The 23,379-nt window shown below is 38.8% G+C and overlaps 1 protein-coding gene across 2 annotated transcripts in view; it reads right to left on the reverse strand.

The window, feature by feature from the left end:
- The window catches only part of POLA1 (DNA polymerase alpha 1, catalytic subunit), a 204,317-nt gene that overhangs the window by 176,070 nt on the left and 4,868 nt on the right, over positions 1–23,379 (reverse strand). The window contains exons 7-17 of one of the 2 annotated variants that reach the window (XM_030020516.2): positions 22,189–22,287; positions 20,075–20,270; positions 19,665–19,833; positions 18,593–18,771; positions 15,083–15,195; positions 14,514–14,630; positions 7,079–7,153; positions 5,687–5,825; positions 2,536–2,693; positions 1,132–1,216; positions 199–260 (exon numbers count right to left, since the gene is read on the reverse strand). In XM_030020516.2, coding sequence (XP_029876376.1) covers positions 199–260; positions 1,132–1,216; positions 2,536–2,693; positions 5,687–5,825; positions 7,079–7,153; positions 14,514–14,630; positions 15,083–15,195; positions 18,593–18,771; positions 19,665–19,833; positions 20,075–20,270; positions 22,189–22,287 — 1,392 coding nt within the window. Of the gene's footprint in view, positions 1–198; positions 261–1,131; positions 1,217–2,535; positions 2,694–5,686; positions 5,826–7,078; positions 7,154–14,513; positions 14,631–15,082; positions 15,196–18,592; positions 18,772–19,664; positions 19,840–20,074; positions 20,271–22,188; positions 22,288–23,379 lie in introns of both variants that reach the window. The other variant, XM_030020515.2, reaches the window with a different exon arrangement.

The raw sequence follows: 23,379 nt of genomic DNA on the forward strand, positions 1-23,379 counted from the left end.
CTGAATCACACAGAGCACACACCTCTGTTTTTACAAGCAACACAGAATAAATACCTGGATTTAGGTTTGCAGAGTAGAAAACTAATTAAATAATCATGTGATTCCTTTGAATATTTCTCTTACACAACTTACCCAAAGCAACATGAAGTTCATATTTTAAAAGGTATTGCAATCAGAAAGCTAACAAAACGAAATTACCTTCTTTTTAATAGCTTCTTTGAAGTCATACGGAAAAATGCAATCGTTCGGTTTGGAAACAACTGCAAAAGAAATTATATTTGTTCTTACATACAAGTTCTTAATTGTACCCTCTCTGTAAGCATCCATCCACAACAAAGGGAGCTAAGGAAAACTAACCTCTAAGTCTAAAAAGCTAGCCTTATGTGAATACTTGTCTTTAAGATAATTGAGTAATTAGTAAAGTATTAAACAATTTTAATCAGTCATATTTGAGGCTATCATTGGAGATTAAAACTATGGTCCACAGCTTCCAAAGAACTTCCTCTCACAGCATTCAGCACTCTTCATCACTTCTGACTGGGGTCTGAATCTCAAGGTTTAGCTGATCTTACTGTAATGACACTGCTGCAAGAGATTTTTTTCTTTCCTAAGAAAACTTGTTTATAAATAAATGTGACATGTTTATTTTTTAAATTCTGTTCAGAAGAACTGAACCGAAAAATAACTATGTGACAGTAAATAAAAGGTCTAAATTAATGGGTGAAGAAAGTAATGCAAGAGAACACATGATGAAGTAAAACTAACAAAAATGATAGGAAACTGTAAAGAGCAGAGTTACTTCACATCATAATATTTTTTTCAATAAAGTCTTCAATAAAAAGTCAGTAACCAGTGAAGTTAAAAATAGGAAGAAAAGCCTGCCTGGGAGTTGAAACTTTGTCACTTACTTATTCTAAGCCATTATTGGTGGAGTGACAGAATGAAGTTAAAAAAAAAAAAAAAGAAAGAAAAAAAAAAAGAAAAAAACAAAGAAAAAAAACCCCACACCAAAAAAACCCAGAACCAAAACCCCACACCAAAACAAACAAAACCACAACCAAAAAACACAACAACAAAAGAAAAACTCCAAAGGAATTATTTTTCTACTCATAAACTGTTCCAAGTACATACCACAGAAGTGTGTCTGAAAAGGAGGCTGAGGTGGAGCCTTATCCAGAGGAAATTTCTGATGAATCAGAGCTGCAACAGCCACAATCTATACCAAGGAGATACAGAACACACAGCTTCATAAACATGACTACTATCAATACCCATTTCTTCCCTCTTTTTTTTTTTTTTAATAAAGTTTCCTCATCTCTTTTCTCTTGCTTCTACAAAAGATCTTTTTAAACCGAATTCCAACTATAAATAGTTAAAAAGAAGAAAAGTTATCAACTGATCTCAAGTAAAATAAAGCAAAACTTACTCCTAAATTATTATCTTAGAAATTTGAGAGGAAAAATAATTCATTTTGGAAAGCTCTGCTTTTATCAAATTTTGTTCTGAATCTGAACAGACCCCACAATTTAAAGGATTCCCTATGAAGTGCAGGGGAGATATAAGCAGGGCAAGACATGCAGAGAAGCCTTGCCCCTGAGCAAGCAGTCAAGACTGCCAAGAAGCCAAGAGGTTTTAGTGTTCAGAAGCTATTAGCTTTACTGATGCTTCTGCTTGCTATGCTGGTACGATGTCTGGGCTGCCCAGACACTGATCAGGAAAACCAAACAGAAGACAAAGCAGACAGGCTTTAGAAACATCTTGGCAAGCAGAGTCCTGTTGGTACCTTGCGTATGTCTCATTACCTTGGCTAGAAACCAGGAATTTTCCATACTCCTTCCCCCAAAATTTTAATTTCACCAAGAGGATTAATTCTGCTTGAAAAATTTGCCAGCCTAATTTTTCTTCCATTCACTTAACCAGAAACAACTAGCCTATCCTATTAGTGAATACTAAATCTCTTCCTAAGCTAGGGAGACTTATGTTAAAAAACAGATAAAACATGCCTAACTACACGTTGTGGTCTGCAGTCCACAACTGAGAGTGACCACCTACATCTCTCCTCCTTTCTGAGAAAAGGAAAGATCTCACAGCAGAATAGTAGGTGCTACAAGATTTAGACCAAATTCTCATTCTATTTCAAAATGAGTTTTATCAGCAGAAAAACCCAGTCATTTTACCTAGAACCTATGATTAGCTCTACCAAAAAAATAACAATAATCCATTAACAGCTGTTCTGGGACAGTCTCATTTATAACTATTATGCACAACAGACGAAACAGAAGGCTTGAAAAAAAACATACCATCCACTGCCACAGTAAATATTCTCACCAAACAGGCCCCTTGAACCCACAGTTCTCACGCTGGTGAGGCCCCAATAAAAATTTCTTTGAAAAGCCCGCAGCACAGCAAGTTTATTTAACACTAAATACATTTAGATATGTTTTATCAGATGAAGTTCTTCCAAGCCTTAGAAAATTTTTAGTATATTCCGAAGAACAAAACCAAACCAAACCCAAATGAGAGCAGATTACTTACCTCATTCTGGTGAGTCTTTGGGTTCTGAGTGGTCTTCATGCTGAGGGACATGACCACGAGAGGAGGAGGAGGAGAAAGATCTTTAACCACGTTCACCAAGCCAGGCTTCATGGCCACAGCCTCCACCTTACACCAGCTGACTGACTGATTTGAAAGCTCTGAGGAAACAACAAAAATCACCTTCATTCTTCTGGGAACCACAGGTAAGGTTTCTCTAATGGCACTGCAGCACACAGCACGTCCTCTTAATGTTTTGCCTTTGTGGGATAGTCCAAGATCCAGACTAATCCTGCCCGATTTTTGGTAACTCCCTGAGCCCTGACTTCCCAGTGAGAAGCCTAGTCACACCAAGGGCTCCTTAACACCAAAGAGAGGGAAGATTCGTTTTGAGGTCAGGAAGATGTGTAATGCAAAAAAATACTTCAGGCAGCTTTATACAGAGTCATAGGAGAGAAAGGTATAAGCTAAGTGAGCATAACTCCACCTAAATTAATATACCACCTCTTAGCACCTAACCTTGTAGTCAGTCCAAAGGCTTCATAAAAATTAAATTAATACAAGTGAAATTAAAGAATACTCAGAGCTTTCTCAAACGCTACAGAAAAGGCAGCCAGGGTGCTAATCAAAGGAATTTTGATCAAATGAGAACAAGAATGTATAACTGACTGAAATGCACCAGATAACTAATTCATTTAGATATAGTCCTTCAGAAACACAATTAGGGAAAGAAGGCGATGGGGGATGTCATAAGACATCCTACCCTGGTAGTATAAGCTATCCTAAAATGTAAGAGAGACCACAGAAAGCTATTTAGACAAAGTGTACAAGAGCTAAAAAATTAGATAGAGAAAAAAAGACATGTTCACCACCCATTATCATTTGAGAAATTTTTGTCTGTAATTCTTTACTTCCTTTAAAAAAATAAGTGATCATTAACAAAAGATGCTGATGAGGTTACTCACTACACACAGTAAGAAGCAGAGGTTACATTTCTGATGGATTAACCTTTTGAAGACAGCTATTGGTAGACCTAGTTATCTTACTCCCTGCAAAACTATTTGACCCCTCTCTGGAAACCCACATATTTTACCTTCTCTCATTATCCATGCTCTAAATGCAAACAGGTAACTGACTAAAATACCTTCATTTATAAAACACTGATGATCTCTCCAAAGGAAGACAGGCAATCAATCACTTAACACCTGTTTTTCTTTGATTTCCAGTATCTTAACACCCAGAGCTTTGACTAGCACTCTATAGAGCAGTAGTCTCCAATGTGGGGTGCATGCACCCCAGGGGGTGCATAAGACAATCCATCAGGGTATGGGAAGAAAATATTTTTTTGTACCATTAATAAATAAAATAAATACTTTAGTAAGTGTTTATTTCACATACCTCATCCTTTTTCAGTTTCCATTTTTGAGTTTATTTTATAATGTACATAATATATTAGTACATGTATATAATTTATAAATAAATACCTATATACAGGGGGGACATGCTCAATTTTTTACTGATGGGAGGGCACGATCTAACAAGTTTGGAGACCACTGCTCTAGAAAAGCTCTGCTGCTATCTAGCACTGATACTCAAACTGCAAAGACAGCTTCATTACAATTAGCAATGACAGTTTTTGAAGCAGTTGTAGAAGTCTGATCAAATGGTTTGAGACTTGCTTATTCTAAACCTTCCAGGTGTACTTCTTATCCCTAAGACCCTCTATGGGAAGTGTGGAAGGGAAGCTACACAAGAAAGCAAGAACCTTGATTATAGAGACATACCCACAAACAAACAAACGCACACACACCCAAAACCCCAAAAAACCCAACCCAACAACCCAGTTTTGGGGCACTAAATCCAGTGCAACAACGACAGAAATTTGCATATATGTAACTAGTCAGCTTAATAGACAGTTTTCAACAGAGTGGGCATGCCACAGTCTTGAAATGAGCAATTCTGATACCAAGATACGGACTCCCTCTGGAACCTGAAGGCTGTAACAGAGATGTGAGTGTGGGAAAAAAGAGCGCCCTTAGATTACCATTTAACTCTGGTGTGGAATCAGTATCTGAGCTCAGGCAAGGTAATTCTAAGGGGAGATAGCACGTGTCAGCATTACGTAAAATTGAATACTGCCTGAACTGTTGGTTATCATTGCCATAACATCTGTCACACTGGGTATGAGGAACAAAACAGCTCTGGACTCCTTTCAGGTGAAGAAAAAAATGCCAAAGAAATAAGAAGTCAGTTCTTGGGCAAAGAGTGCAGATGCAAAACCCCTCTTAGGCCTTTAAAATCAGTGCCAGAAAGTACACCGATACTTGGCCAATGTCTGGTGGAAAACCCATCACAGCTAATCCATCTTTTGGCAGTCAGGGATTTGTCTTGTCTATTCCAGCATAAAATCCTTACTGGTATCAGCTTTGTCAGTGAGCAAGGTGCTGAAGAGGAGAACCCTCCTGGAGTCAGCGTTCATACTGTCAGTTCTACGTTTGAAGTGCCCCAAGGAGACTGCACTAATAGACGTAGCTTTTCTCCAGTATGATCAACTTCCCTACATTCTTCAGAATATGTAGCACACCTTGAGTAAAGGGCTCTAACCAAGCCAAAATAAGGCAGCATAACCACCTGTAAGTGGTGCATGCCACTCATGAGGCGGAAAGGATTTCAAACTAAAAAAGCTCCACACCACGTTCTAAGTGCCAGGAAAAAAACCTAACACACAAACAAAAAAGCCTTCTAGCAGCAGTTTGTTCTTAAAAAGATACATTTGCAGAAAAAACATGAATTTTAAGTTATCAAAAGAAGAAAGAGGAATAAATTTCTAGGAAACTAACTTTAGCTCAGTATTCGAGGCTTTAGGGTATGCACCAAAGAATAGCTGCTAGGCACTGCAGAGCTCCCTCTCACTGCCGTTCAAAGCTATAATCTCATCTGTACAGTGTGCAACTTTATACAGATAGAGCTCTCACTCAAAAAAGGAACAATAAGTTACAATTTGTACTAGGTAATGAAAATTACACAGATAAATTGCAAGGTTAATTTACAAAATGATAATTCATCAGTACAATTTAAATTTCCCTTCCTTCCCCCGATCTATAATGACGTGTGTTTTCCAGCAACCAAGTATTTCACATGCAAACCACCATACGTGGATTTTTTATTTCCAGCCAGCATGGTCCTTTGATCTTCCTACTCATCAACAGAAGTTCCAGGCTAGAGGTGTTAGTTCCAAATACATGTGAAAATGTTTGTCCTTTCAGATCTTGGGGAAGCCGAGGGCACTCAGCCTAACAAGTAACAGAAAGCAGCGAGTTATTTCACCCCACAGAAGTCTTCAAGGTTGACACACTATATTCAGACAGCACCTTAACAAAACTACACAATATCTGAAATCACTGTAATTTCCCACAAGCAAAGCCTTAACCCATAATACCTTACAGTAATTGAAGAAATTACACTATTGACTCGACTTAAATAGGTGCATAACAAAACCAGGACAGTAATGTAAAAATGCATTGAGGCAAAAGTTCTTCATCCATACTGGATGTAAGACAGAAATATTATCACCAGCCAAGACTACAATAATGTTCAATAACCATTTTAATACAGAAACTGCTCATGTTGTAAACTTAATTAGATAGTTACACCTTTAATCTTGTCTGTCATATAAAGATTGGATAAAGTGTTTCTACACAGGTAAAGAAAAATTTGAGATAGCTAGCAAATCTCTATGGGATGCTGCTTTCGCACCTAGAACTAGTATAAAAAGGGGGGTTAAAAAGGCATTATCAGAGCAACTGACTCAATAGGTCCAAGACTGCTGTCTCTTACATTTGAAACCAAATCAAGTATTTTTGCTAATGAAGAACAGCTACTGATGTTCTGATGGGAAATTTTTTCATCTTTGCTGCTCAATTTTACAGCTCTTCAACAAAAGTCTTTCTCGCCTAGCTGCTATTTGCAAGAGCCATATAAGCAGAGATATCAGCTGTATTCTGGACATGGATTCAACAAAATATTTAAGGGTAGTAAGTAATTTAAAACATCTTAGGCTACTCTGGGCCTTGATCCAGTACAGCTAAAGGGTTGTTTGGCTGATTAGTTGATTCAGTGGCAAGGCAATAAAAAAATAAAGCAGGATAATTGGGAATACAGATTGTTGTAAATCAGTAATCAAATTATAATTGGGGGACAAGGCAGGAGGAATGCAGTAGTTGTAGGAAGTATTTTTCCCCCTCATATTTACACAAACAGAGCTAACGCTAACAAATCAATGTTATAGGTTACCTGGTGATGAACTATTTTTGTTAAGGACTAACCAACATATAAATAACAAAAAAAGCCACAAGCTTGGGTATTAGCCTCTTTTTTTTTTTCTTTTTTTTAATTACAAGACAATGAGCAACTAACTACACACTGTAACAGAGGTACAGCCAAAGATCAAATACTTCAAATTTTATTTTTTTTTTAGTAAAATCATAGAATTCTTAATTAGGCAAGAAAGCAGGTTCTGGTCTTTCATCAGATTAATTATACTCACCGAATATTTAACTTCTAAGTATTCAGATTTTGCTGGAACATCTGGGATCTCAAAAGCATAATATTTTTCCACTTTCTGTATAAAACAAAGATATTATTTTGTCAGTATCTCCCAACTGAATATTCATTCTGTCCAATAAGAAACCTAACGAAATAAAGGCCAGCCAAAACATACATCTCAAATATCATGGGCTTGATTATATATTACCAATTCTGCAACTCATTATAACCATCTAAAGACAGTAAGAATGTTTTAGTACCTGTATTTAATCTCTTCACGTTTTCCTAGCATGAAGAGTTTCTACAGAATTGACTTACAAGTATACTAACCATTACAAAACAAAAACATACAATCTTAATAGCTCAGGAAACTCAGTAACATTCTGCAAATTCACAGGCTTCAGACATACTCACGAGAATTGGTGGTTGCAGACCACCACAAAATCATAAAATGGCCGAGATGGAAAGGTTTCTCCAGAGATTGTCTAGTCCAGCCACCTGCTCAGAGCTGGGTCAACTACAGCAGGTTGCTCAGGGCCCTCTCCAGTTAGGTTTTGAGTATCTCCAAGGATGGAGACTCCACAGCCTCTCTGGGCAACCTGTGCCAGTGCCTGACCTCCCTTACAGTAAAAAAGTGGTTTACGTTCTGATAAATTTCCTGTGTTTCAAAAGGTACCTATTGCTCTTGTCCTCCACTGGGCACCAATGAGAAGAGTCTGCCAGAGTCATCTTTACTCCTGCCCATCAGATGTTTATATACAATGATAAGATTTACATCACCAATCCCTTGCCCCGAACCTTCTCTTCTGCAGGCTGAGCAGTCCCAGGTCCCTCAGCCTCACCTCACATGACAGATGCTCCAGGCCCTGTAATTATCTTTGTGGTCCTGTGCTGGACTTGCTCCACTACGTGCACATCTTTCTCATACTGGGCAGCTCAGCTGAATGCAGCACTCCACGTGTGTCTCCCCAGGGCTGTGTAAGGGGGAAGGACCACCTCCCTTGAACCTGCTGGCAATGCTCTGCCTCACAGCCCAGGGTGCCCATGGCTGCCTTTGCCGCAAGGGTATGTTGTTGGCTCATGGTCAACTTAGCGTCTATCAGGATGACCAGGTCTTTTTTCTGCGAAGCTGCTTTACAGCCAGTCAGTCCCGCAGTCCATGGGGTTACTCCTCCCCTGGCATAGGACTTGTTATTTCCCTTTGTGGAACTTGATGAGATGATTCCTGTAGGTCATGAGACATCTCCAGCCTATCGAGATCCCTCAGAACAGCAGCACACCCATCTGGTATATCAGCCACTCTTCCCTGTCTTGTATTGTCTGCAGATTGGCTGAGGGTACTCTCTGCACCATCATCCAAGTCATTAACACCGACACTAAGCAGGATTGGACCCAGTATCGACCCCTAGGGTACACCACTAGGGACTGGGCTCCAGCTGGACTTTGTGCTGCTGATCACAACCCCTGGAGCCCAGCAGTGTAGCTGGTTTTCTGTCCACCTCGCTCGCTCTCCACTTACCTAGCCCATACTTCATTAGTTTGTCTTTGAGGATACTATGGGAGACAGTGTTGAAAGCCTTACTAAAGTCAAGATGAACAACAGCCACTGCTCTCCCCTTGTCTGCAAAGTCAGTCAGTCATCTCTTCACAGACGGCTACCAGCTTGGTGAAGCATGACTTCCCCTTCATAAACCCACACCAAACACTCCCAAGCACCTTCTTGTGCTTTGTGTGTCTGGAAAACAGTTGTTCTCACAATTAGTTGCTCCATCACCTTTTACCAGGGCTTGAGATGAGGCTGACCAGCCTCTAGTTCCCTGGAATCTCCTCCTCCTTGCCCATCTTGAGGATAGCAGTGACATTCACTTTCTTCCAGTCCTTACAAACCTCCTCTGATCAGCATGACCTTTTAAAGATAATCAAGTGTGGCCTTGCAATGACATTGGCCAGCTCCCTCCGCACTCATGAGTGCATCCCATCAGGTCCCATGCACCTGTGTCTGTCCAATTTGTTTAAATGTTCCCTAACCTGATCTCCATCGAGGACAAGTCTTCTGTGCTTCAGGCTTTCCTTCTGGTCTCTTGGGGTCAGGGATTGCTGAAGGCTGGACTTAGCAGTAAAGACCAAGGTGAAGAAGACATTGAGTATCTCGGCCTTTTCCATGCCCTTTTTCACGACATCCCCTGTCCCTTTCAGCAGCAGGCCCACATTTTCCTCTAGCCTTCCTGTACCTATAGAAGCCTTTCCTACTGCTCTTTGCCTCCCTCACCAGATTCAACTCCAGGTAGGTGGGCTTTGGCTTTCTTTTTCCACCATGATGTCACCTTCATTTGTCTGCCCTCTAATCCTGACCCATAAGCTCTTGACCAGCTCTTTGCCCATCCTTAGGCAGGACTCCATGCATGCCCATTGCTTTGACATGTAAAAGGCACTCCCCCTCCTTGCCATTCCAGCCTGTCCTTCTTAACCACATCCTATCCCACCACATGTCTGTGATCCCAAGGAGACTGTAGCCCCGTAACTGCATGCAGTTCCTCCTTTTATACTGCATACTTTAGTGTACCAGCACTTCAGAGAGGCACCCAAGAGAGCTTATTTCCCAACCATCTGCCAGCTGTTTACTACATGCTTAGAACAGAATCATTTCTATGACAATATTGTATTTTTCATTTTGAGTGACTACTTTCTAGTAAAACCCAAGTCAAGTTTGTTTACGTATCTCTAACAAAGATAGTTAAAGCCGTCTCAAGTTCAGTTCAACTTTACTGAAAGTTAAGTATCACTTCTGCTTTCTTCAAGAATAATGATTTTCCACAACATGCACAGCTTGTCAGTTTCTAAGAATAACTGCCTTCATTTTCCAAATAATTACAATATCCTGTGCAACATCACTATGGCACCTGCTGAAATGCCACGCTCTACCCTGTAATATGTATGCTCTGCCCTGTAATACTTCACAAATGATCTGCACCGTTATATAAAATTGTTATTATGTTATGCCATAATTATGCTAGAACATTACTCTTACTACAAGAATTCCTAGAGGGCCCTTAAATTAAAAAGCATATTTTCACTGGACAGTGCATTAAGTTCAGCACAGTATACATAGAGTCAGCATAATATACCACTAAATTAAGTTTAATAAGAACGAACAAAGTCACCATAAATTGGAATAAAATTTACAAATAAACAAAATACATGCACAGTTAGGTAAACTCGAAGTTATTTGGTTTTGAGGTTGGGTGGCTGGTTTGTTTTTTTTTTTCCTTAAATTAACAGCATCAGCAACAGCTCCCTCAGAGCACTACAACGGGCAGTTAAGCTTGCTACTTCTCATAACACTGCAGTTTTAAGGCTGCAAAGCCTGGGTAAGAGAGGAGAGGGCCCTCTGCTATAAATAGGAAGAAGGCAAATCCAGAAACAACTATGGCATCAACAGCTATGTGGAAGCAGAAAACAGTAATGTAACTTGGTACAAGAGCACCACTATGAAGAAAGAAAAGCACTACAAATTAGCATGCAAATACAGATCTGAACTGTTGAGCCAAAGCAGCACCTCACACAAGCAGCACATCATAGCTGTAACATAAGAGATGGCAATGCATTGCTTTTAGCACATACTACCGGTAGCCCCCTTCTTTTTTTTAATTTAAAAAACACTCTCAGGCTTCAAACAAGTTCTTGTTGCAAACGCAAGCTGAACATAGTGTAAAAATAGTATGCTGCAGTGATTCATCTGCGTTATTCCACAGAGCTCAGCTCAATTACACAAGCGTCTGGTCATAACTGCAGTGAATGAATGCTTTGCTGCAGAGTAATCTGCCCTTCAAGTGGCCCTTCACAGAGCAGAAATGAGCAGCAGTGATTAGCTGCTAAGTTCCTAAGTGGAGTAAGGCTGCTTTCAAATTGATTTGTGAAGACTTGCTAACTTGGCAGCAGTGCAACCCATTGAAGCTACAATTAGCAGCAGGTGCAGGAGGAAATGATATGGCTTAAGTGTATCTGTTCCCAGGGACAAAGTTTGGTGCTGGCAAGGCCAAGATGCACACACACACACGCACAGAGGACAACTTGTCTCAGTGCATAAATACTGGCTCTCTCCGCATCATCGCAAAACTGGGTATTCTGAATAAAAGAACTCTGGGTGCATGGCAAGTATGCTAGTAACCTTTCCAATTTCCAGCTAATGATGGAAGAATAAGAGTTTCTCAGTTTCAGAGTAGTATGCCAAAACTGAAACTTGTGTTACTCTGAATGCATTGCTCACAAGTGCTCTGCTCACCTGAGCAATATTGCCATTAGCCTTTTAAAAATCTTTCAAAACACCAACCCTTAACAACACAGTAGTGGAACATTGGCTGCACATCACAGAACAGGGGAGTTCTTCTAAAGCATATTAGCTCTTAAACACATACAGTCACAACTGTGTGGAGATCACTTTTTGGGAGCATTCACTCAGCTGAGTGCCACCACTATTTCAATTTGAGCCCTGCACACCCCTATGGAAACACAGATCCAAGGGCTGTATAACAACACAACACCTCTGGTGGTATGACTGCAATGAGAAGAAAGATGATGACTCCTTATGAAAAACAGACTAATACGGTATATAACCAGGCAAACTGAGGTCTCTCAGAGAGGAACAAAAGAAAAGGAGGGTGCAGTAATGGGACAAACCCGCTACTTCCACAATTACCATGCAGGCAGCAAAAGGACCCCCTGCTGTAGCAATGTAAGCCTGGCCAGATTTGGTGCCACTTGTTCACAGTCAATTTTGTGTTAAGCTGGAATAGCTGAGTTACTGTAATACCTTCCTTGAATAATCCTCTAAAGGCCCCACCAACAGCCCTGCTCTCCAATCCTATCTCTTCTCTTATCCCCCACATTACTAGTGCCATACCCTCCTGCTAGCTCCGGTTCTCATTAAACCCTTCCAGGAGACAGTAACTATCAAAATCAGCAGAAAATTATGCCAGCAAAATAAAGCTGGATAGCCTTTTACCATGTTAGCAAAATTCAGTTTACTGAGGAGTCTGATGAATTCAAACAGAATTTGAATTCTTACTGTTCAGAAACAATTCTGGTAGGTTATTCCAGAGCTTCTCTGCATACCCAACTATCCTGCCTAATTTATTCATGAATTAAAATTTATAAATTTGTTCTTTTGCTAAAACTCTCCTTTAAATAGCTTTCTTGCTGCTCATCCTCTTTTAATGTTTTTAGAGAGCAAAAAGGTCTTATCATTATTCTTCACTTTACTAGGCTAAAAAAAATTAAAGCTCTTTCATAGTTATCTCTGGTATAACTGATTCTCCTTTTGTCTCATCCTTCTAATTACCATCTTTTGTACCTGTTGTCGCTTGAGTTAATCTTTCCTCATCACGGTGATCAAGTGTTGTAATATTCTAGGTAAGATCTGAACACCACCTTAGTGCTGCTACTTCCCTATTCTTGCTAGGGATCACTCCTGTGTTACACTCAAGGACCCCAGAAGCACTACAGTCATGGTCCGGACAACACAGTTGGGCCTTTCACCCCGAGCTCTGGGTAAACTCAGTAAAAATTTGATAAGCTTTGAACTAACATCAGAAATAACAGTTCAAATACTTCCTGCATATGGTTTACCTTTATTTTTAAAAGCCATCTTTGAAGGTTAAACTATATTACTCCATTACCTCACTCACACTATTCTTCCTTAGAACACCATGGAACAGGGGAGGTTTCCTAAGATTCTATTAGCAGATCTGTGTCTTTTCAAAGGCCTTTCCCCCTCCTTTCATTTCCGGAGTACAAGTGTTTGCATCCTCTCTTTTAATGAAGAATTGATTTGCCCCAAGTTTCCTCCCTCATCCGTCAAATGGTCTTCAAGCAGTGAGCTATGACAAACTTGTTTTTTACGTATTGTTAAATTCATTCCTTTCCAATACATAACAATTAAGTTATAATCAACTATACAAGAGAAATAACACCAAGAAAACTGAAAAAGCTGAATTTGCATCAGAGTTTTGAGAGAGAAAATAATCTAGAACAAAACCAAAGTTTTACAAAGTACTAATGACGTGCATTTTCCCTGAATGACGTAAATAATGCACTAAGCTACACATTGATGAAAAGACATCATGTCTTGCATGAAATTGCCATTTGAGAAACACTGCTCATATTTTCACTTTAACAACTGAAACTTTCAGAAGTACTCTTGCTTTGTATTAGATGACCTCCTGAGGGTCTTTCCAAACTGAATTACTATATGAACTTGTTTTTATTTTCCCTCATTTACATATTGTTAAATTCCATTCTTCCTGCATTTTTACTTGCCATTCCATTTCCTGATCAACTATTCAGGAACGAATCCTATGAAGTCACAAGACTGCCAGGCTAGGAAAAGTTAAAACTAATTCCACACCACCCAGTAATTACAATGAAACCCAGCTTTGCCAGACTAATGACATGTTGCTTCAAGAAACAGAAAAATTTCTAAGCACTTCACTCTGAACACATCTTTTCCTCTAACTTGCATATTAGCCACCTTTCCCCACACAAACTTCTCACCTCTGCACCCCTGCCAAAAGACAAATGTTCTATGTAAATGAACAAGAAAGCTTTCTCACGCTAGTGAACTAATTCAGTCCAAATGCGCAACACTATCAGCGGTATCAGCTCTTTTCCTGCAGACTTATAACAAGTATTATATTACTGTATGTGCAAATTTTCCATTACAGCAACATTTTGGTTTTCCAATGTTCTTTTCAGGGTTTGTTGAGCAAACAGAACACAGCAGAATAACACTATAAGACTATTGCCCATAGCTGTAAGCCCAGAACAGCTTAAGTTTCAAGACTGCATGACAGTTCTCACAACTTGTTACATCCTCTGTAAGCGCACTATGACAATCCATGCTCTGAACGGCACCCATTCTAAAAAGACAAATCTGCAAGGGTGAAAGGAAGGATAAGACATGCCAAGAGATGAAGTTCAATACACCTGGTGAAATGCAAAGATGGTCTAATCCCAGTGTACTGACCTATCTGCTGGACAACACAATCTTTCATTTTAAACTTTGACACCATGAGCTGATACCCAGGCTTTAGGCATCAGAACATCTGTCTGTTCTGTATTCTCAAAAATAGCTCAGCAAGCAAGCAAGACAGTCTGACATTCAACCCAGTTTCAAAGAAGCTAATGAATGAGTATTTTCAAAAACAGTACGTTTAAACCTCTGGTGGAACAATCATGTTGCAGATTTACCTTTCTTAAAGGAGTATGGATATTTGGGAAGACACTGGGATGGCTTTTACAGGCAGGTACACTTACACATGTCAGGAGTTATATATTTGCATCTCAGCATGACCTCCCCCACTGGACAGTGTTTCAACAGACTTTCCACCTTACAAACCAGAACAACAGCAAATGACCAAATAGGATGCTTGTAGACAAACCTTGGATTTGAACTTCATGATCTTATACTTCGGTGAAATGCAGTCATTAAATTCCTTGAAAACACTCATTATAGTTACCGGAGTCTCCGTCTCTTTGCCAGTGGATAGGTCAATTTCCTCAAAAACAGAAGTCAGGTTTTACAAATTAACAAAAAATGCCAGCAGACATGACCAAGAAGTTGAATTTTGCTTTGCTATTATGAATCACGTATCTCTTCTTTAAGTGAAAACTACAACGCAATCAGCCAAGAAACCCCAAATTTAAAAAATATTATTTGAAACAGAGTGTTTAAAAAGCATTAAGTTTTCTACTAATACTTCAAGACAACTTTATTTTCTAAGCAGCAAGTCTAAAGATAACAATTTGACTGCAGTTGTTAGTTAGGGTCGGGGGAAGCAGCAATGCTCTACTCTGCATCTCACATGATATCCTGTGTATACACTGGATTTTACCACCTACAGACAACACTGGCTTCAACAGTTCCCACAAACACACTACTAGAACTCATAACATGCCACAAGCAGAATGAAAGGTACTTATGTTTGACATGCTTGAAAGATATGCTTACTGTTTCACGTGGCAGTAGATAAACAGTTCTCTCAATATTTTTCACTGTCACACAACAGCTGACATAGGTGTTTGCAGATTCAATCCAAACTTTGCCAAACAAAAATACCACACCTAAGGAAGAAGGGCAGAGCAAAGAATTCAATATGCAATTCGTAAATTTATCATTCTTAATGTTGCTTAAAGCAGCTTATTATGTATTCTTACACAGAAACACAACCATTTCTGGTTTAGGTCCTTGAACAACAAATCTTTCCAATGTATCAGCACATTTTAAATTTTTAAACACCAGCTTTACAAATAGATACCTGTGCAGTTCTTCATGCCCCTACCTCCATCACTATAGTAACACCTTGATATGTGAAATTCAAAATGACATGACACAGCCAGTCTTAGAATTCTGTTCTGATAGTCCATTTCTACCTACATTAGTTTGATAATTCATGGGGAGAGGGAGGAATGAGACAGAAGTCAGTGAAAGCTGAAGATAATCAGAATGCCTGTGCTGTCAATCACTCCTGAAACATGTGTTATCTACAATTTTTCATTCTTCAGCTAGACCAGTAAAATCAACTCATTTTTCCTACACTTTAGTACCATAAGATCAAGACCCTACTACTAATAAAACCCGTAGAAATACATTCTGCAGACAACAACTAGAAGCTTATCAACTGTGAAAAGTTTTCAACTGACTTTTTAACAAATGAGAACATGGAAAGACGTATGACATCGCAAGAAATCCTGGATGCTAAGACAGCAGTTGTAACAAAGGTAGACATTCAGAAAGCCTATATAGAGCAGGACTAGCACAACTGACTTCACTGTGGACCATGTCATTATTGTACATGCACATCTCTGAGCCACAGAGAACTTGGCATTAGCACAAAATGCTGCAAACTGCTAATCAAGTGATGTTAAACTTTGAAATAACATAGAACAAAGCCAGCTGACTTTCACATACAGTTTGTGAGTTACAAGTAAAATAAGCTGCCAAGTACAACTCAAAAACCTGGCTTCACCTGAGTTCCCTTCAAACTCCAAACAATTTGGAATCTGATTACATGAAAGACACTCTTCCTACAGTACATTACTATTGATGAAATCAGAAACATCAGAGCTGAGACTGTCTCAGAAACAGTTTTTCACATGAAGATTTTGGAACCTATGTTTCTCCTTGGTCTGACAATGCACAAACAGGTCCTTGGTTAAGAGTTATAATTTATCTTTGCCACGCAATCTATCAGGTGTAGAGGCACCTTTCTTACTCCATAAGATCAAAGATAAATCAGTGAGGATGCACTAAGACAGATGACAGGGTTAGAGTGACAGGCTAAGAAAAATAATTTCTTGAGTGCATGGAATAGATGAGAACAAGACTACTTTTGTCAAGGACAGAGAATGCTGTGGTTTTGAAGATGATGAGCAAGGATACAAGCTTCAGCTGCACAAAGTATCTTAGAGATTTTAATACAGAGGCGATCTTCAAGATTTAGACAGTTTGAATAAAAGGATCTAAAAAGAGCTCAAATTACAGATCTAAGTGACAGGGAAGATGAAGTTCTTGTCCCCAGCAATCTTTTTTTTTTTTTTTAAAGGGATAAAAAACTCAGATAGGTTTATATCATACAGAAAGATGAAACTATGGGAGAGACCACAAAACAGTAGCTGGTTGCTTGAACAGCTGGCAATACTACAAGCATGGAGAAGTTAACCTGTCAGAGGCATACATATAAGCAGGCGAGGTAGAAAGAAGGATACACGAGCCAGTCAAAGACAGGGTAAAAGGCTGCCTGGATTGCAAAGACAAACTTCAATCAACTCTAGCATGGACAAGTAAGTGGTCTTAACCCCCAGACTTCACAGATTCAGAGTAATTTAGGATGGAAGGAACCTTTGGAGGTCACCTAGTTGAACACCCCCATGCACACCCCCCCCCAAAAGCAGGGCTAACTTCAGAGTTCAGAGACATTTCATATGTAAAACCAAGAAATAAGAGATATCAGGCCTTATCCCCTGTTAGCCTGATTATAGAAAGAAGAAACAAAGAAAAAATGGGAGTAAAGCTTATCAAACACAAAGTCGGTGAAAAGAAAGATCATGCTACCAATGAACCAAAAGGCAAGCGAAGTCATGAAACAAGGAAAATGTCTTGCAGAGGGGAAAGAAAGGGCAGTTTTTATTTGTTATTTCTTTAAAATGTTAATAGGATTACAATTCTCAAGTTCTTTGCCTAAGATAGTAAAGGGAGTTATGAAAAGTAAGCCTCCAAAAAAAATCATTAAGTTTGAAAGAGTCTTATGATTATGCTATAGTATTTACTCTTCAGGCAATGCATTTGACATCACAGCAAATGAGGCATAAACAAAGATCATGAACTTGTTAAACAAAAAGCAGTATCAAAATTTTCCCTTCTACATTACTAATTGAAAACAGGTGCAGTCTTTATTATTCAATCCTGAAAAAGTCATAATGAGAAAAGAACACTCCTTGCATGCGAGGAACAGAAATCCTTTCATAATTATGTTCCATTCAGCAACCACTGACTTAGAAGACAAAAAGAAGGAAAAAGAACAATAGTGGGGTCTTTAAAAGTAGCAATTTTATATTAAAGCCATTGATTTCATCAAGATATCTATGATTATTACCACTCCCATCACCAAGCTGTTCAGCCCAGCACAGTCTCATATTTAAGTCTGGCATCCCAACTCACAACAAAAGGTGTAACAAAGAAACATATCTGACTCAATGCTTACAGCATCAACCCAAAAAACCTTCAACAACATATGGAAGAACCTTCCGGTAAACCTACATGAAGCACAAATTAGAAACCCAAGATCCTAAAGCTGCTGATGTAATGAGAGGACAGATGGGAAGTGCTTAGAACAGATGTGAACACGACTTCTTTTGTCAGGGCTGAGATCAGAATGCCGCAGTTTTGAAGACGATGAGAGCTAGGATTCACACTTCAACTGCACAAAGTATCTTAGGGATGTTAATCCAAAGACAATCTTCAAGATTTACACAGTTTGAATAAAGGGATCTAGATAGACCTCGTATCTTTCAGCCCACCTTCCTCCCTTGATAGACATACCTTTCCTTCCCATAAAATTGTGCAACTGCTTTCTAATAATCCACCAGAATTTTCATTTACATTTCCAGAAACAGGAAGAAAGCATGCTCGATTGTTGCACCATGGAGTAAGAAATTAACAACATCAACTTATTCCTGGAGTGCACTGGGTTTTAAGGCTGCCAATGGGTCACCAACATTGAGAAGTGGTAGTAGCTCCCTTTGTACCTCCCTACTGCTATACTAGGCCAAGAGACGACATTACTTTTCCCAGTCATAGTGCCCTGCACTGAGGACAGAGGTGTAGAAAAACAAGAGATGAATGTACAAGTTATGAAGCACAGAGAGACAGGGCATCTAGACAAAAGTTAGGCAAGTCTGAAAATCCCAGTTACATAAAAAGAATCAGAATGGCATTTTCTGCCTTTAACTGAACAGTTACCTGGCTGACTGTACTGATCTTCATAAGCATCCAGCCAATAAAATCTTAAGACTTGATCATCATTTTCCCCATTCACAAGTGGAAGGAGATTGGGGTCCAGCTGAACTTCTGCCACTACTAGATCAGCTTCATCCTCATCAATTCCATCCCAACATGAGATACCTGGGAGAGAACAACTTCTGCGGATTTTGCAGAAGAAGAAAGAAACAAGAAGTAAACTTATGCCTTTACTATGACCACCCTTTTGCTTTTTTTCAGCCCTATAATCTCACACCTTTTGTTGCTCTTTCCACTTCCAAGCAACATTCCCAACAGTTGGGTTTCCTCAGATTTCTTCTGAAAAGAAGGATGGAGTGACAAAGAGAGAAACCCACATGCAAGTATGGTTCTCAGTACACAACAGGCAGGCTTTAAAAATCATTCACCTGGTATTTCAGCCTTGGTCATTCAAGCCTTTAAACAACAAATATATCCATTCATCTGTACAAGCTGCTTAGTGGGAACAACAGATTATTTCAACAAAACTACCTTTTCAGTCATTAAATGTTTAAGTCTTTTTGCTCATTCTAATATTTTACAGTTTAAAGTTATGGAAACATATGATTCAAGATTCTTCCAAACAATTGAAAAAAACAGGAAAAAAAAACTTTTCTCCTATTTCCAAAGATATAGTTGTTCACCATGTGAAATTACTTTTAGCAACAATGCTTTTAACTACAACTAATGTTATGAAATACCTTCATAGTTGCTTAGAATAAGCATCATTAGCAATTCCTCATTTTTGCTTATTGGCATTGAAGATCATTGTTCAACACCCACATCGAGTCACCTCAATATACTGAAAAGTGTTATGTTGTCATGTGCTAAATCCCAAAGACAGCAAGTATTTTTCAGTTAATTAGCTATCAGCATGTTCAACATTACCATTTTTAACGTCACTACAAAAAAACCCATCACATAGCATTATCATCATTCTGTCTGTATCATAATTATCCCATTGGCAAAGACAAATATGAAGATAAATCTAAGGCTTATTGGTAGAAGAAAAAAAAAAAGAAAAAGAGATTCTTACAAGACAGATGTCTCTTTCTTCTCTGATTCCAGCTGCTCTGTCTTTTTCTTTTCAATTTCCTCATCCCTCTTCAAGCTTTCAGCTGTCTCAGGTATAGTTTCCACATGCTCTGCTTCCATAGGTTCATCAAAGTCCTCCTCATCAAAATCCATCATTCCCTGATCATCATCTGGAAGTGTTGCACATAGCACTAAGGGCTTGAGTCATTAAATTGACACACTGTATACTACAGCAGTATACATAGATAGCATACTACATGCATGAACGTAATATACAGTATTAATATACAAACAAAATATCACATTTAAGCTATCTAAGCATCTAATTAGCATAACTAAGAAGTGTTTTAACACTAATATGCCATATATTTAAAGAGTTTCCAGAACTGGGTTTTGATTTCTTTTTGATACCTTCAATAGCTTTCTCTTCTATTGTCTTCACTATTCCCCCATTTTCTGTAGCTTTTTGCACATACTTGGTATCCTCTTTTTCAGAGACTATGACAGATTTTGCTGTGTAATTGGGACGTTTAGGATGAAACGAAGCTGGAGGAAAAGCTTCCTTTCTGAGATGAGCAGGAGCTTTCTTTGATATAGGGGTGATTACCTGAAAGACATTTTAGCCATGAGTTTAAAAAAATTCTCTTAAGAGCAAAAAAGGAAAAAAAAAAAAAATCTAGCACTTGCTATTTGCAGAACTAGTAACCTGGGATAGAGGAAAAGCTCCACATATTTTGCATGATAGCTAAAACTCCTTAAAAGTAAACTTTAAATTCTTATGTTTTTCTACTATAATTTTAAAAAGCAGTTTACAACAGGCCATGGTTGTCATTTAATTAAGTTTGTGGTTACTTTCACTATTTTCCCCACATAGCACTACTCCATTCCTAAATTAAAACCTCTGTGTCACCTGCGTATGTGACAATATACGTCAGGCAGGGACAGAGCCTGGAACAACCGCAGAAGGCCAATCTGGCAGTTTACACCTGTTCATATCAGCAATGAGTTCAGGACATCTAGAAGACACCATGGATCTAGAAAACAGAGTGCTTCTCCATTGGATTTCTTCATGCTACAGACATGGCAGGGAGAGTGAAGAAAACAAAGAAACCGCATTTCAGCATGCTCTGCAAGTCTAAAATCTGAAGCAATAAGCACATAGTTTGTTTTTCAGACAAGATACCGCTACGGCAGCAGCTACAGAACCTCTTTTTATGGAAGATGTGTATGAAGTACCCTCCGCCATGACCAACAACAGGTCTCTCCATCTACTGGCCCTTGACCTGCGGCAAGGTCCAAAACTTCTATCTTGGGGAAAGCTGTTATCTACCGACATAGAATTTAGAGTGGCACACAATCGTCTCTAGGGTTCTAATCTCAGTACAGCTACTTCTACTGTGGCAAACGCCAAACTCAGCCCTTCACTCACCTTAAACAGAAAGCAAACATTACTTAATCTACCTTCACCAACAATTTTTTGCCAGCTCAGCCAAATGCATTTATTCATACTTATATTCCTGCTCATCTCCTGAAGTAGAAAGCATCACTGCCATCTTGCTTTTTATGCCCATTTATTTTCTAAGGCTGGACTCTTCATCCTCTTCATCTGTTTCATTGTCTAAAATCTCCTAGGATCACAGAAGCTATCATCTGAACAGACTGTCTGGGAATTAATTCCCTTCTCAATGTTTCCTACTAAAAGTGACCACTGTTTTGCACTGAAAGACAAAGATCCTCCTTACTGTATCTCCCCCTTTTTTTCTTTTTCAATTACTTCTAGGCTCCAACACAACTGCTGAAATGAGTGCCACTCGCAATTATTATCTGCATAAGAGCTGATGTCACTAATACACAAGGTTTCACAAATCGGATTTATCTACTCTACTCCATTTGCCCTCTACAGACTCTTACCAAATATCTCATTGTATTTCCAGCTATAACAACCTTCTCATTTACCAGAACTCTTAACAAAATGCTAGCCTTCCACCCTTGGCAGCCCATCCCTCCTTTCACTCCAAAATCTTCCACTAGGGTCAACTTCTATCCATAGCTTCAATTTTCCATTTGCTTTTCATTTCTGCAGAAGAGGAGTTTCTTATCCTTTTCCACACCCACAAATAGAGTTTCTTAGCCTTTTCCACACCCACAAATAGAGTCTCTTATGCTTATTTCACTTCCCATCATCCTTTCCTTGCCACAAGGGTCTTTGTCTCTTTTTTCCTAAGAGTAGAAAAGCAGAAGCTCACCTTCATGTGATGCACTGGACATTATAAAGACAGTTTCACCTGTCAAATGTAACAGCTATATACTACTACTATACTAAAGATACAGATGAAGTTGTATTCTGTTTAAGTATTAACATGGAAAGGGAAGACAAAAAAATGCATGAAGTTACACAGTAACATTGCTAAGGAAGCTAATGAGAAAGGTAATCTAGAAGCAGAAATAAAAGACAACAGCATTCAAATCAACCAAAATACAGATTAATACTTATTAATGAGAACTTTTTTGATTTTTTCCATTACCTTAGGAGTTTGGGACTGCACAGAGAAAGGATTCAGTGGTACTCCAGCAGATCTTTTCCTTTTCAGCATTATAATTGGTTGTGGGCTTATTTGAACAGTCTGAATATTAAAAGAAAAGAGAAAGTGACAAAATGAAGGTGTTGTTCAGTGTTTTCTTTTGCCTTGGTTAGTAACATTTTCCACCAAAAGACAAAGAAAGCCACCAGTATTTCTCATTTGCCAAGAAAACACACCTCCTGATATACAGCTCAGCCACGTAAAAAGAAAAAGTTATCTGAGCAATCAGCCCATGAAGACCGACGCTAGATTTTTTTGGTAAACAGTTTGAGAGAAAAACTGTCATCAATAAGTGAAACACTTTTCAAACAGCAGGCATTTCAATAGCTAACTGTGCCTTTAATGCACAAATATCAGAATAACTGGTGGGATGTTCCTCATGTCTGCTGAAACAGTAGTATTGAGCACACATGCCTTAAGAAAGGCAGAAGTGCTCTTTCAGCGCTGTCACACTAGAGGAAAACCCGTTTTAATTTATTTACATGCACAGATATTTTATACTCATCAACAGCTAGTAACAAAAGAAAATTTTAGAGAACAAACAACAAAGCCAAAAAAACAATAGCTAACTACTAGTTAAGTAAATAGAAGCCATAGTGTAATTATTAGCATTATTTCCCCTAATCAACGCTCCACAAAATTTGACAGCATTACAACGTATTTGCTTAATGATTTGAGAGTTTTTGATAGCCTAAGGTATTATAACTCTCAATCAGATATCACAGGGAGAAGTAAAATAATAAGCATACAAAACCAAGACAACAACTTTACATTGGAACATCTATACCCCTCTTACTGCTCTGTAAAAACACATTATGCTTATTATGATACAACATATTTCAATTCAGTATCTCACCACTACAGCAGTTTCACGGTTTACATGTAAGCAATCCTTTCCATTTTACGGAATCCTGCTAAGGGGCATTAACTCATTGAAAAGTCATTAATGACAAGAACAGCCTCACTTGAGACAGTCCAAGCCTGCTACAGCAGCCATCCTGCACTCCTAACTCAGAGAAGTGTTAATCTGGTTCTCTCTAGCAAACTGTGGAAAGCAGGAGGAGGCAGACAGAAGTTCAGGCTACATCATCTGCTGAAACAGTCCTCCTTCAGGTCCCCTCATGAACCCAAACA

This window comes from Aquila chrysaetos, chromosome 7 (genome assembly GCF_900496995.4).
Source record: "Aquila chrysaetos chrysaetos chromosome 7, bAquChr1.4, whole genome shotgun sequence".
Taxonomy (NCBI): domain Eukaryota; kingdom Metazoa; phylum Chordata; class Aves; order Accipitriformes; family Accipitridae; genus Aquila; species Aquila chrysaetos.